Consider the following 13351-nt stretch of genomic DNA (forward strand, 5'->3'; position numbering starts at 1 on the left):
GCTAAAACCCTTTATTAGCACTCGTAAATAAACGTGGAGCACTGCGTTTGCAGGAAGCAGACAGCAGGTAGCTGACAGTGACCCTCAGTTCACCGCATGCTGGCATAGACTCCCCGAAATACGCATTGCTCGGGGAAAGCAGCAAACGGCTTGCTAACTCTGCATTGTGATGGATGGCTACTGCTAAGTGATGGATGGCTACTGCTAAGTGACCACGGCAGGGCAGTCACACAAGGGATAGGCAAGATCGCTCAGTGGGACTCCCCAGAGCATGAAACAAATGGTTCAAATAGCTCTGAGCACTATGGGACTTAACATCTGTGGTCATCAGTCCTCTAGAACTTAGAACTACTTAAACCTAAAACCTAAGGACATCACACACATCCATGCCCCAGGCAGGATTCGAACCTGCGACCGTAGCAGTCGCGCGGTTCCGGACTGAAGCGCCTAGAACCGCTCGGCCACCGCAGCCGGCATGAAACATGGACTTACAAATTGGAGAGCGACAGTGCTGAGTTCGCTAGTTCTTACTGTGTGTCTTGGACCATGGGGCAGCGGTGGGGGGAAAGTTGCCAGGAGCCCAGTAGTCCTTGGTTCGCGTCCTGAAAATTAAGAGGGTGGCTACATTGGATGTATGGCACTGACTGGCACAGTTTGAGCATCGTAATATGGCCCAGCTGTATCAATGATGATCAGTTGGAGATTTTAATACCACTGTCTCTAGCTGAATGTGCAGAAGATGTGTTTCTGTGTAATGTGGAAATGTCTCAAACGGGGACCAGTGACAAGAGCCAGTGACCAATGTCTGTCTCTTGCCATACGGAAGTGGGTCATGTCGCAGAAGCTTCCTGAAGGTTGGTCAGTATCCCAGGCTATGAACTTGCAAAAGTTCAGTGAGAAAACGTCTCTCTCTGAAGAGCTGCTGAACAGGCAGATTGATATCAGCAATTAGTGGCGGTGGTTGCGTGCTTGTTACGACTCTGGATTCTGGCTGTGTTCTAAGTCATTACACTTCCTCCCTTCTTAGATTAGTCTGGCCCACTGGTTCCAGTGATGATTGCGGGTAACTGGAAAATAAGTCCTGAGATGTAGCATTGTGTACCGTTTATCAACAACCCTTGCTCCTTCAATTCTCTTCACCGTGTGCCATCGAAATAACCATGTTCATAGCAGGTGCAATGACAACTATCGGTTTTGGTGCTAAGAATAGCCAGTGTGAGCCTATCATTCGGAAGAATTCAGTATCGCAAGTGTCCGCGCCGGTACCTGAGTGGTCAGCGTGACGGATTGCTGTCCTACGGGCCCGGGTTCGATTCCCAGCTGGGTTGGGGACTCTCCCCACTCAGGGACTGGGTGTTGTGTTGTCTTCATCATCATTTCATCCCCATCCGATGCGCAGGTCACCCAATGTGGCGTCGAATGTAGTAAGACCTGCATCAAGGCAGCCGGATCTGCCCTGTAAGGGGCCTCCCGGCCAATGACGCCAAACGTTATTTCCATTTCCAGTACCACAAGTAATGACTTGTCTGACGCATTTGGTCATGGAATTCTCGTAGCAAAACAAAGGATACACACATGACTCAGGAGGGAGACGGTGACTTGCCCAGTTTGGCAGTGCAGTAACTTCCTCAAATCACCCATAATCTTAAATGACGAAACTGACCTAGCAAACGTCCATTATAGGGAACCTTCAACCTTAAAATCAAATACCAAAACTATCATATTTACACACACACACACACACACACACACACACACACACACACAAACAAACACACACACACACACACACATACTTGACAAAACAATAAAAGTACTGCACCATGTAACGTCGATGTTTTCCTTATAAGCTAAATTAGACATGATAATGTTCCATTAACACTGCAAATAAAAATTTCATCAAGCAGTCCTATAATGTACTACCTAAACAAAATTATTCCTTTACATTCCCTCGCGAGCTTCTTTCATAAAAACATGACAAACACAGGCCTAACCATAATATATACTTACAAACATAACTAATATAACTAATAATCATCATCATCATCATCATCATTTAAGACTGATTATGCCTTTCAGCGTTCAGTCTGGAGCATAGCCCCCCTTATACAGTTCCTCCATGATTCCCTATTCAGTGCTAACATTGGTGCCTCTTCTGATGTTAAACCTATTACTTCAAAATCATTCTTAACCGAATCCAGGTACCTTCTCCTCGGTCTGCCCCGACTCCTCCTACCCTCTACTGCTGAATCCATGAGTCTCTTGGGTAACCTTGCTTCTCTCATGCGTGTAACATGACCCCACCATCTAAGCCTGTTCGCCCTGACCGCTACATCTATAGAGTTCATTCTCAGTTTTTCTTTGATTTCCTCATTGTGGACACCCTCCTGCCATTGTTCCCATCTACTAGTACCTGCAATAATCCTAGCTACTTTCATATCCGTAACCACAACCTTGTTGATAAGGTAACCTGAATCCACCCAGCTTTCGCTCCCATACAACAAAGTTGGTCGAAAGATTGAACGGTGCACAGATAACTTAGTCTTGGTACTGACTTCCTTCTTGCAGAAGAGAGTAGATCGTAGCTGAGCGCTCACTGCATTAGCTTTGCTACACCTCGCTTCCAGTTCTTTCACTATGTTGCCATCCTGTGAGAATATGCATCCTAAGTACTTGAAACCGTCCACCTGTTCTAACTTTGTTCCTCCTATTTGGCACTCAATCCGTTTATATTTCTTTCCCACTGACATTACTTTCGTTTTGGAGATGCTAATCTTCATACCATAGTCCTTACATTTCTGATCTAGCTCTGAAATATTACTTTGCAAACTTTCAATCGAATCTGCCATCACAACTAAGTCATCCGCATATGCAAGACTGCTTATTTTGTGTTCACATATCTTAATCTCACCCAGCCAGTCTATTGTTTTCAACATATGATCCATAAATAATATGAACAACAGTGGAGACAGGTTGCAGCCTTGTCTTACCCCTGAAACTACTCTGAACCATGTACTCAATTTACTGTCAACTCTAACTGCTGCCTGACTATCCATGTAAAGACCTTTAATTGCTTGCAAAAGTTTGCCTCCTATTCCATAATCTTGTAGAACAAACAGTAACTTCCTTCTAGGAACCCGGTCATATGCCTTTTCTAGATCTATAAAGCATAGATACAATTCCCTGTTCCACTCATAACACTTCTCCATTATTTGCCGTAAGCTAAAGAGCTGGTCCTGACAACCTCTAAGAGGCCTAAACCCACACTGATTTTCATCCAATTGGTCCTTAACTAATACTCGCACTTTCCTTTCAACAATACCTGCGAAGATTTTACCCACAACGCTGATTAAAGAGATACCTCTGTAGTTGTTACAATCTTTTCTGTTTCCATGTTTAAAGATTGGTGTGATTACTGCTTTTGTTCAGTCTGATGGAACCTGTCCTGACTCCCAGGCCATTTCAATTATCCTGTGTAGCCATTTAAGACCTGACATTCCACTGTATTTGATGAGTTCCGACTTAATTTCATCCACCCCAGCCACTTTATTGCACTGCAATCTATTGACCATTTTTTCCACTTCCTCAAATATGATCCTCTTTCCATCATCATTCCTATCCCATTCTACCTCGAAATCTGAAACATTACTGATCGCATTTTCACCTACATTGAGCAACTCTTCAAAATATTCCCTCCATCTGCCCAAGGCATCCACAGGATTCACCAGCAGTTTTCCTGACCTGTCCAAAATACTTGTCATTTCCTTCTTACCTCCCTTTCGAAGACTGCTAATTACACTCCATAATGGTTTTCCAGCAGCTTGACCCATAGTCTCCAACCTGTTTCCAAAGTCTTCCCACGATTTCTTCTTGGATGCTGCAATTATCTGTTTGGCTTTGTTTCTTTCTTCAACATAACTTTCTCTGTCTACCTGGGTTCTGGTATGTAGCCATTTTTGATACGCCTTCTTTTTCCTTTTACAGGCTGCCTTGACTGTATCATTCCACCAAGCTGTTTGCTTCATCCTACTTTTACACACTACTGTTCCAAGACATTCTTTAGCCACTTCTAGTACTGTGTCCCTGTACCTTGTCCATTCCTTTTCTAGTGACTGTAATTGACTACATTCAACTAACTGGTACCTTTCTGAGATCGCTGTTATGTACTTGTGCCTGATTTCCTTATCCTGAAGTTTCTCCACTCTTGTCCTCCTACATATGGACCTGACCTTCTGCACTTTCGGCCTCACAATCCCAATTTCACTGCAGATTAAATAATGATCAGTGTCATCAAAGAATCCCCTGAATACACGTGTGTCCCTCACAGCCTTCCTGAATTCCTGATCTGTTATTATAAAAACTATCCATCTTATCTTGATCTGTCCCTTCACAATCCGAATATACTGACACAATCCTAATTTTCTTGCTAGACACTGTCAAATCTATCCACGTCAGTCGTTCGTTTACATACCTTATTGCAACTACGCTGGGTTCCATTTCTTTCCTGATGTAAAGCCCTACACCCCATTGTGCTATTCCTGCTTTGACTCCTGACAGGTAGACCTTGTATTCTCCCACTTCCTCTTCTTTCTCACCCCTTACCCGAATGTCACTAACAGCTAAAACGTCCAGCCCCATCTTACTTGCAGCCTCTGCCAGCTCTACCTTCTTCCCAGAGTAGCCCCCATTGATATTAATAGCTCCCCATCTCATTACCATTTGTTTGCCAAGTCGTATCTTAGGAGTCCCTGGTTTGTCAGTTAGAGGTGGGACTCCGTCACCTCCAAAGGTCCGAGGCATTTTGCTCTGATTGTTGCCAGCATCATATTTAAAGTACCAGGGAAGCAGGCTGCTAGCCTTACTTGCCCCGAGTCCCATTGGGTTTTACCCCTAACGGCTGAGGGACTAACCGGTGGATTTGGTAGTCTTTGCCGTATGAGCACAAAGGTGACCACGACTCAGAATATGTCCGAGATTCCCAGCCTTATTCCAAAGTAATTGGTATCCCGACTGTCGGGACCACTTACTTGGCCACTCATATGTTGCCCGTGGTTCATGAACTAGGACATGACTACAGGAACCCACACCATGAACCACAATATAACTAATAAGAAAACATAAAAATTAGCTTGCAAGGCCACCTCTTGACCTCAAGGCAAATGGATGCTGTGGAGCCATGCAGGATTAGCCGAGCGGGCTAAGGCGCTGCAGTCATGGACTGTGTGGCTAGTCCCAGTGGAGGTTCGAGTCCTCCCTCGGGCATGGGTGTGTGTGTGTTTGTCCTTAGGATAATTTAGGTTAAGTAGTGTGTAAGCTTAGGGACTGATGACCTTACCAGTTAAGTCCGATAAGATTTCACACATTTGATGCTGTGGAATAACTGTAAATACATCCTGTTTCACTTGCGTAATTTTTACTTTTCTCCTTAATGTTTTCTCCAACCACTTCCCTTCCCACTTCATAAAGAGCTTAAAGCAAATGAAGCAATGGTTCCAGTTCACCCTGAAGTGGACGAATTCTTCCTGCATGCACCACTGTTCTTTGGGTAGTAAGTTGTTTGACATTAAACAGAGGTGATGTGTCGACCACTTGATAAAATCCTTGTTAACGCACAAGAACTCCTTAGTTTTTCTTTTCGGCATGTAAGTGTGAGATAACATAACCCACTATCCGACATGATACTTGGACAATTTTGCCTGTCTATTGTGGGTGCCTTCCAGTCGTTACAGAACCTTTGCATGCATCCTTTTAACCTGGTACCAGATACTTTTTAACCTTGTAGTAAAACTACGAATGTAGGATATACCTTCTCCTTGGGCAGATTTCCATAATTCGAAAGGGGAGGTCATTTTTTGGCCAAAAATAAACTCATATGGTGATAAGTCATGATTTTCATGGATTTCATGTTATACGCTACTACTACATTTAGTAGCTGAATGTCCCAGTCATTATGATTACTATTTACATAATAACTTGGCATTTTCCCTATCATTCTGTGTACCCTTTTAGTCCTGCCATTTGTTTGCAGGTGTAGTGCACTAATTTTAATATGTTTAAATTGATTAATCAACACAATTGCTTCAATAAGTTGGACCTAAAGTTAGTGCCTTGGTCAGTTGGTACTGTCTCTGGCGTCCTGAATTTAAATATCCATTGGCTAACCATAGAGTGTGTTTCTGTAAATTGTAATTGGTATGGCTATCATGACCACAAAAGTGAGAAATGATCAATTATTATTAACAAATATCGATTCGTTGTTGGTGTTTGCGCAAAGGGACTAAGAATGTCCATACCGATTATTTGGGATGGTCTATCTGCTTCAGGAAACTCTGTCATGGGATTCACTGAAGACCCAGCTCGGCTCTTTGAGTGCAAGGAATGCAGTTCATTATGTAGTAGTCTACATCTTGCTTCCTCTTCTGCCAGCAATAATTGTCTGCAGCACACTACTGAGTGGCCCACTGTACACTATATATCCTGCTAAAATGGAATCGTCAGCCTGCCTCAATACTTCATTCTGTGAACTTCATGTCCCAAACATGCAGCAGCGACATCTGCTTTGATTGTAGAGCACTCTGCCACTCAGAGCTGAATTGCGCTCACCTCATGAACTGTCACAATCTGGGCCAGCAAACTGGGCTATGCACGATACTTCTGTGTTTATCCCAATACATTCAACAACACATACCCTATGACTAGGTCCATCAGCGTTACCATGAAATTTCACTGCATGATGTACAATCTTGAAATCAAATTCGCTTAGCCATAAAGCCCAGTGGGTCAAATGACTAGTTGGATCTTTTTGTCCCAGAAACCATTCAGTGCTGTATGATTCATTATGACTATAAAATGTCAGCCATATAGATAACAACGAAAATAGGTGATGCCAAAAATTAGTAAAAGCATTTCCTTTTTGGTACTCGAATAGTTCTTCTCCATCTTGCTGAGCTATCTAGAAGCATAAGCTATTGTGTGATCTTTTCCTTCTCCCTCTTGATTCAAAACACAGCCTAGAGCATGGTTGCTCGAATCATATGATAATATAAACCGTTTTTGGTACTCATGAAAGTGAGGAGGGAACCAGTGGTCAATAAATCTTTTAATCATTCAGATTCTCTTCACAGTCCAGAGTGCAGTGAAATTTTACTCCCTTCCTCAATAAATGTGTACGGATCTTGCAGTCTCTACAAATGTTGGAATAAATTTTCTATAAAAATTAACAATCCTCAGAAATTACTGTAGTGTCTTTGTGTATATGTGGTGGGAAATCCTTCACAGATTATATAAGTCATAGGTCAGATCACACGCCATCCTAGCTGATAATGTCACCTAAATAGTGGGCCTTCTGTAATACCATACAACAGCTTTTCTAATTAAGGGTCAGTCATGGTGCAGGTGTCCAATCAAAGACCTCTCATAGATGCACCACTTGCTTCAAGATGTCCTTGGAGAATAAAATGATATTTTATAAGTAGACCATGTATCATTTTTGTTTTAGACCCTGTAGCACCTTGACTAATAACCATTAGAAAGTTGCCAGTGCGTTTTTCAAACCAAATGGCATCTGACGATACTGGTAGTTATCAAATAGAATCGAAAATGCTGTTTCAGATCGATCCTGTTATGCTACCTCTAATTGGTGGTACCCACTTCATAATTCCATGCTGGCAAAACAACGGCATTTCCCCAGATTGTTCTAGAACCCTATAATGTTGAGCACTGGGTACACATCTGTAACCGTCTGTCTGTGTAAAAATCTATAGGTTCAACAGAATCCATAAGCTTTCTTACCATCGGAGGATGCTTTTAGAATAATGACTACAGGTGCAGTTCAAGGTCTGGTGCTTTCCTGTGTCCAGGAGCTGTTGATAAAAAAAACTCCACCATCACTTGTTTTATATAGTTGGGATTTGATATGGTTTTTTGTGTACAGGTAGTTCATTACCAGTTGGAATTCTGTACTGAACTATTTTCTTAGCTGGCAATGCTCCAGGCAGGTTAAATAATTCCACATATTCCTCCAGTAATCTCTCAATGTCTACTGTATCATGTCCTTTCAGATACAATACCTTTCCCATTAATATGATTAAACTGACGGACTCTCCTGCTTTCGAGTATTCCAGTCTGCAATCCCTATTCAACATATCTTACTCTAACACTTCTAAGATAGCATTTCTTGATGTCTCAGCTCTTATGAACCAAAATTGTCTACACTGATGAGCAACATGCGGCTTCGATAAATTTTCTGCACAAGAGATAAACTACATCATATGAAACAATGCACTTTTTCCATTTCCTCATTTCCCGGCAAGGGCTCTACCACACATGAAGTATTAATTTGCAAATCAACTCATACATTCATCCTGGGTAGTTTTCCTGTTTCCTGTGTCGTATCCCATCTGTAAGACACTATGTACACAGCTTAGACGGCTTATGGGTATTCCTTGCGACAGTTTGATTCTTTCTGTAGTAAAACCAAGATGGAATAATATCCCATACAGATTTGCTATGTGCTATTAAAGATCGATTTTTCTGTGATGTTTAATCAGGAATTCTAGCCTTAGAATTAAGTTGTAGCTTATGCCCATGCTAGAGATAACTTTCACACAAACTCTAACGTCGCTCCTTCCCACTTAGAAATCGATCAATGCTGAACTCAGCAAGTGAACATTGTTTTACATAGCCGTTTAGGCAAATTTATACCACTGGTTTCGCGAAGGGTGTACTGTGGCCACAGTTACTGGGAGCGTTGTTCAGTGGTCACACCGCCCCCAGTCCTGTTTAATGCAGGGATGCGAGTGTCACGCAGAGTCCACCTTGCAAGTGCTGATGAATACTTTCGATTGGAGTGTCCCACCTGCTTGGAATTGTCACACTGTGGGTTCCTACAGAACTACTGAATGTGGCACGGAGATCTACATCTATAGCATTATTCTCTCTGCATTAAAAACTACTCGCTTCTCTCCCGCCCTAGTCACTAACTCAATGTCAACCAAAGCCACCACAGTTGCTACTGCCTCGACCAAAGTTTTCAGGAATTCCATCCACACCTTTCGCGACATTTCAGCTGGTAGACACAACAAAAACACATCAAGTGTCAGTTATTCTGCTTCCTACAAACTGGCCTAATTGGCACATCATCCATCAGTACATACATATGAATATTGATTTTCTTGATACGGTCACAGAACCTTCTACCACTACTTCTTGTTTGTTAACTACACCATTGAATTGGTCTCCATAATACCAAAATGTGTTCTTTCTCTTGTAACAATCCAGTAACCCTTCCTATACGTTCACAAAGGACTGAGCATCCCACAATTTCTCGTTGCACAACACATATGTGATAGCATTCTCTACTAATATTAATGGAACCACACTTAACAACTGCTTGCTGTTCCTTTTCCTACCTTCATGGCCATATTCAAAGTATATAAAAGAAATCTTCCCCATATTTTCCCGAGAATGGAGCTACCAGTGAGGCAGCATTAACATCAAGGATGGGTGGAGACACACTAGGAATTAATTGCTCCCTTCTTTCATCATTTAAACCTATGGAAAGCCACATTACGAGCTTGAACCTTAGCTATAAAATACAGCAAATATTGAATCGCATCTTGAGTTGTTGCTCTTATACCGACAGACATTTTTGTTTACTGCTACCACCAAAAGCACACAACATACCCAAACGGAAAAGAAAGGAAAGGAAAAAACACAACCAGTCAGGCCCAAAACCTTAAAGTTGGAGTTATTTGTATTCTTGCGCTGACTGCCACTGCTGCTGCATCCTTTTCATTTCTGCCTTCCAGTGGTCAACCATTTCAACCACCAACAGTTATTTTGACACCAATATGTATCTGGATCAATGGGTGGGTTGGGCGATTGGCTCGCTGCTGGAGGTGGGTAGAGGTACAGACGATGTAAGCAGCCAACTTGTTGCTAAAACCCTTTATTAACAATGCTAGATAAGTGTAGAGCAGCTCATCTGCAGCAGGCAGATGGTAGGTGGTAGGCGATGACTCTCGAATCGAAGGGTGCTGGCATCGACACACCAATGCAGCCATTCCTCATGGACAGTAGTGTACAACTTGAAACCTCTGCATTGCGATGGAAGGATGCTGCTAGGTGAGGATGACGGTGCAGTGGCACATTGGCCATTAGCCAGGGATAGGCAGGCTCACCCAGTGGGAGTATTCTAGGCATTTGACATGACTCACAGGCTGGAGAGTGCCAGGAGATAAGCTGAGTGGCTCTCACTGCATGTCTCGAGCTATGTGGCATTGATAGAAGTCTTCCTGCCAGAAGCCCAGGCAGTGAGTCAGTGGACCATGGTTCACGTTCCAGAGAGGGCAGTGGCAGGTGTGTTATGTGTTTCAGTGTCACGTGGAAATGTCCCGAATAGGGGACACAGTGATGGGAGCCAGTGACCAATGTCTACCTGTTGCCATACAGTAGTGGGTCAAGCTGCAGAATCCTCCTGAAGGTTGGTCATTGTCCTTGGCCGCTGACTTGCTGCTGAGTAGGCAGGGCGATGTCCACGACTGCTGGTGGTGGCTACTTCCTAGTTATGATTCTGGGATGTGGCTGTGTTCATGGCAGATACACCTGCAAGATGATCTGTGACACCAACACTGGTTGTAAAGATAAGAAGAAATATATGTTGTGGCTGAGGTGGCTTTACTAAAACAGTACTCCTCTAACAAATAAATTGTTAGTTTTTGTTCACGTGTATGGTGTTTGAGTTATGATGTCGTTTAGACTGCCTGTAAGTTATTCATGCCCTATTGTTTGGTCATGGAAAGATAAAAGGAGAAATGAATTCAGCTGTTGTGTACTACAGGTTATGTGCATGCACTGAAAGAAGACGCTCAGGGTGGTGACTGATGGGAGTAGCAGAATCAGAAAATGTAAGAAAATCGCGTATGACTAGAGTGATATTTATTTATTTTGGGTCACTACCAACCTTTGTGCAGCATACAGTGCAGTGTACACAGGCATTGTTTTCATCGTTCAGTGTTGTCTTCATGGTGGTGAGCTGTGTTTTAACTCCACGTATCACTTCTGCTTTTGTATGCAAAAGTAGATGACTTACAAAACCTAGTATTGCCAAAATAGCGTGGTTAAATTGGCAGGATGGGGAAGCCGTCAGTTCGAGTTGACTACCTATGATTTGTATCATTTTAGCAAGTCCGCATCAGTGACCGCACCCAGTGTATCAAAGGATTGCGCAAATAGTAAGTCAATAACGCCAGTACATTGGAGGCGTTACCACGTTAAGACTGTACGCTGCTGTTTTACAGGGCGACCCTGGTGGTGCCTTGGGGAGAAGATGGCGCGGCTGCAAAAGGTCCTGAGGGCTTCTTCTTGGTTCCCGCCTGCCCTCCAGAGCGCGTGTTGGACACGCTTGGCGCTGGAGACACCTTCTGCGCCGCGCTGCTGTCAGCGCTATCTGGCGGCCGCCCGCTGCAACACAGCCTGCGATACGCCTGCGAGGTTGCTGGTGCCAAGGTCGGCATGCATGGATACCGCGGACTTCGGGATGTTCTCAGGAAACGAAGAATAACTGTGGACCATTAACCATCAACCATATTATTATCAACTTTTAAGACTGACTGGGACAGAAATTATGCTACATTTACATCTGTATCCCACAAGCAATCGTTCAGCGTGTGGCGGTGTGTGTGTGTAGGGTGCCACTGTAATCACGTGTCCTCCCACCTTCTCTTATTCTATTCGTAGGTGACATTATTCCTCAATATAAGCCTAATTTTCTGCAATTTTATTTTCCTGGTCGTTGTGTGCGATACAAGTGGATGTGTTTATGAATCCATATTCGTTTTGAAACCTTCATTTTGATAACTTTAATATTAAAAGAGACTGTGATGCATGACGCGTTTTTTTGTAATATTTCCCACAGCCGATTCTTGTTCAAAATGGTTCAAATGGCTCTGAGCACTATGCGACTTAACTTCTGAGGTCATCAGTCGCCTAGAACTTAGAACTAATTAAACCTAACTAACCTAAGGACATCACACACATCCATGCCCGAGGATTCGAACCTGCGACCGTAGCGGTCGCTCGGCTCCAGACTGTAGCGCCTAGAACCGCACGGCCACTCTGGCCGGCTAGATTCTTGTGCATTTGTTTTTTACACTTGGTTTCACTTTCAAGTCTATGACAATTTGCACAAGTCGTCTCTGAATCTTTTCAGTTTTCTTTTCATAATACTACTTTGTAATGGCTCTATATTAATTCAAAACACTGAAGAATCTGTTAGACAAAAATTTTGTAAGTGACTTCCTTTGTGCTTGACTCATGCTTAGGATTATTCTAGTTATTAGCTATGTGCCATTAATTTTCCCTGCAAAGTAGATATAAATGTTTCACTTAAATCGTACTGGAGGAGTATTCTCCTGTGTAGACTGATTTCGCTGATGGGGTAGTTTAAGAACATGGAATCTTTTCGCAAATTTACCTGCATTAAGCGTTCATGACATTTATTTATTTTGAGGATAGCTACCATTTTATATACCAGGTGTTGTTATCACGATGTCTTCTTACAGTTTACTCATGAGTGTATAAAAATGTATTGTCTGAAGTTACCTACCACGTCTTTCATAAGATGTCTCCCCTTTGAGAAAGACATACTGCGTTTTGTATGATAGAGAGTCCATAATACAATCGATCGCATACCTCTTCTGATATGGGCAAGTATTTTATTTATTAGGCGACAGAGTGGAACTGTAATGAACGCTTTTTGGGAATCAGTATACAGGGAATTAGCAAGCTCCACTGCCTGCTGGATCTCGAGTACAAACAGAGTGAACTTACTTTCTCACTTTTGAAGACATGACTCCCATACTGTGAAAGGACAATGAATATCAAACATTACAAGAAGTCTTTTGTTTATAAAAAATGTTGTGCAATTTTTTCTAGATTTCTTTAAAAATAAAATATTTATTTTTAAAAGGACACTAATAATAATTGCACCACACATTCGGTACCAGATGGTAGAAACAACCTGTCTGTTGGATCACCACCAGTGTGATCTAATATGAGATTCGACACTGGGGCGGTGGGAGAGGACAAGATGATTTTATGTCTCTAGACCAATAAGTATTGAGTATGTTGCTGATCTCTATTGATTTATTTACTTCAGGATTGGCATTTGATGCGTAATGCATCACTTGGGCGTTTTGTTCGTTTTATCTGAAGTAAAACTTTATGGTACATCATCTCAGTTCTATGATGGACAGTACATTACTAAAACAAAATGAACAATCTTAATTTCAGTAATAACATCAAATTGAATGATGAGTGATGACACACAATCACACAATTTGTGCAAAGA

General features: G+C 42.5%; 1 protein-coding gene across 3 annotated transcripts in view; it reads left to right on the plus strand.

Annotated features, from left to right (window-relative positions):
- The window catches only part of LOC126176960 (ketohexokinase-like), a 120811-nt gene extending 107895 nt beyond the window's left edge, over positions 1-12916 (plus strand). For all 3 annotated transcript variants that reach the window (XM_049924169.1, XM_049924168.1, XM_049924167.1), the window contains one exon: positions 11301-12916. In XM_049924169.1, the coding sequence (XP_049780126.1) occupies positions 11301-11577 (277 nt within the window). In that variant the 3' untranslated portion in view covers positions 11578-12916. The remainder of the gene's footprint in view (positions 1-11300) is intronic.
- Positions 12917-13351: the final 435 nt, after the last annotated feature.

The sequence above is a fragment of the Schistocerca cancellata genome, chromosome 3 (genome assembly GCF_023864275.1).
Source record: "Schistocerca cancellata isolate TAMUIC-IGC-003103 chromosome 3, iqSchCanc2.1, whole genome shotgun sequence".
NCBI classification, from domain to species: domain Eukaryota; kingdom Metazoa; phylum Arthropoda; class Insecta; order Orthoptera; family Acrididae; genus Schistocerca; species Schistocerca cancellata.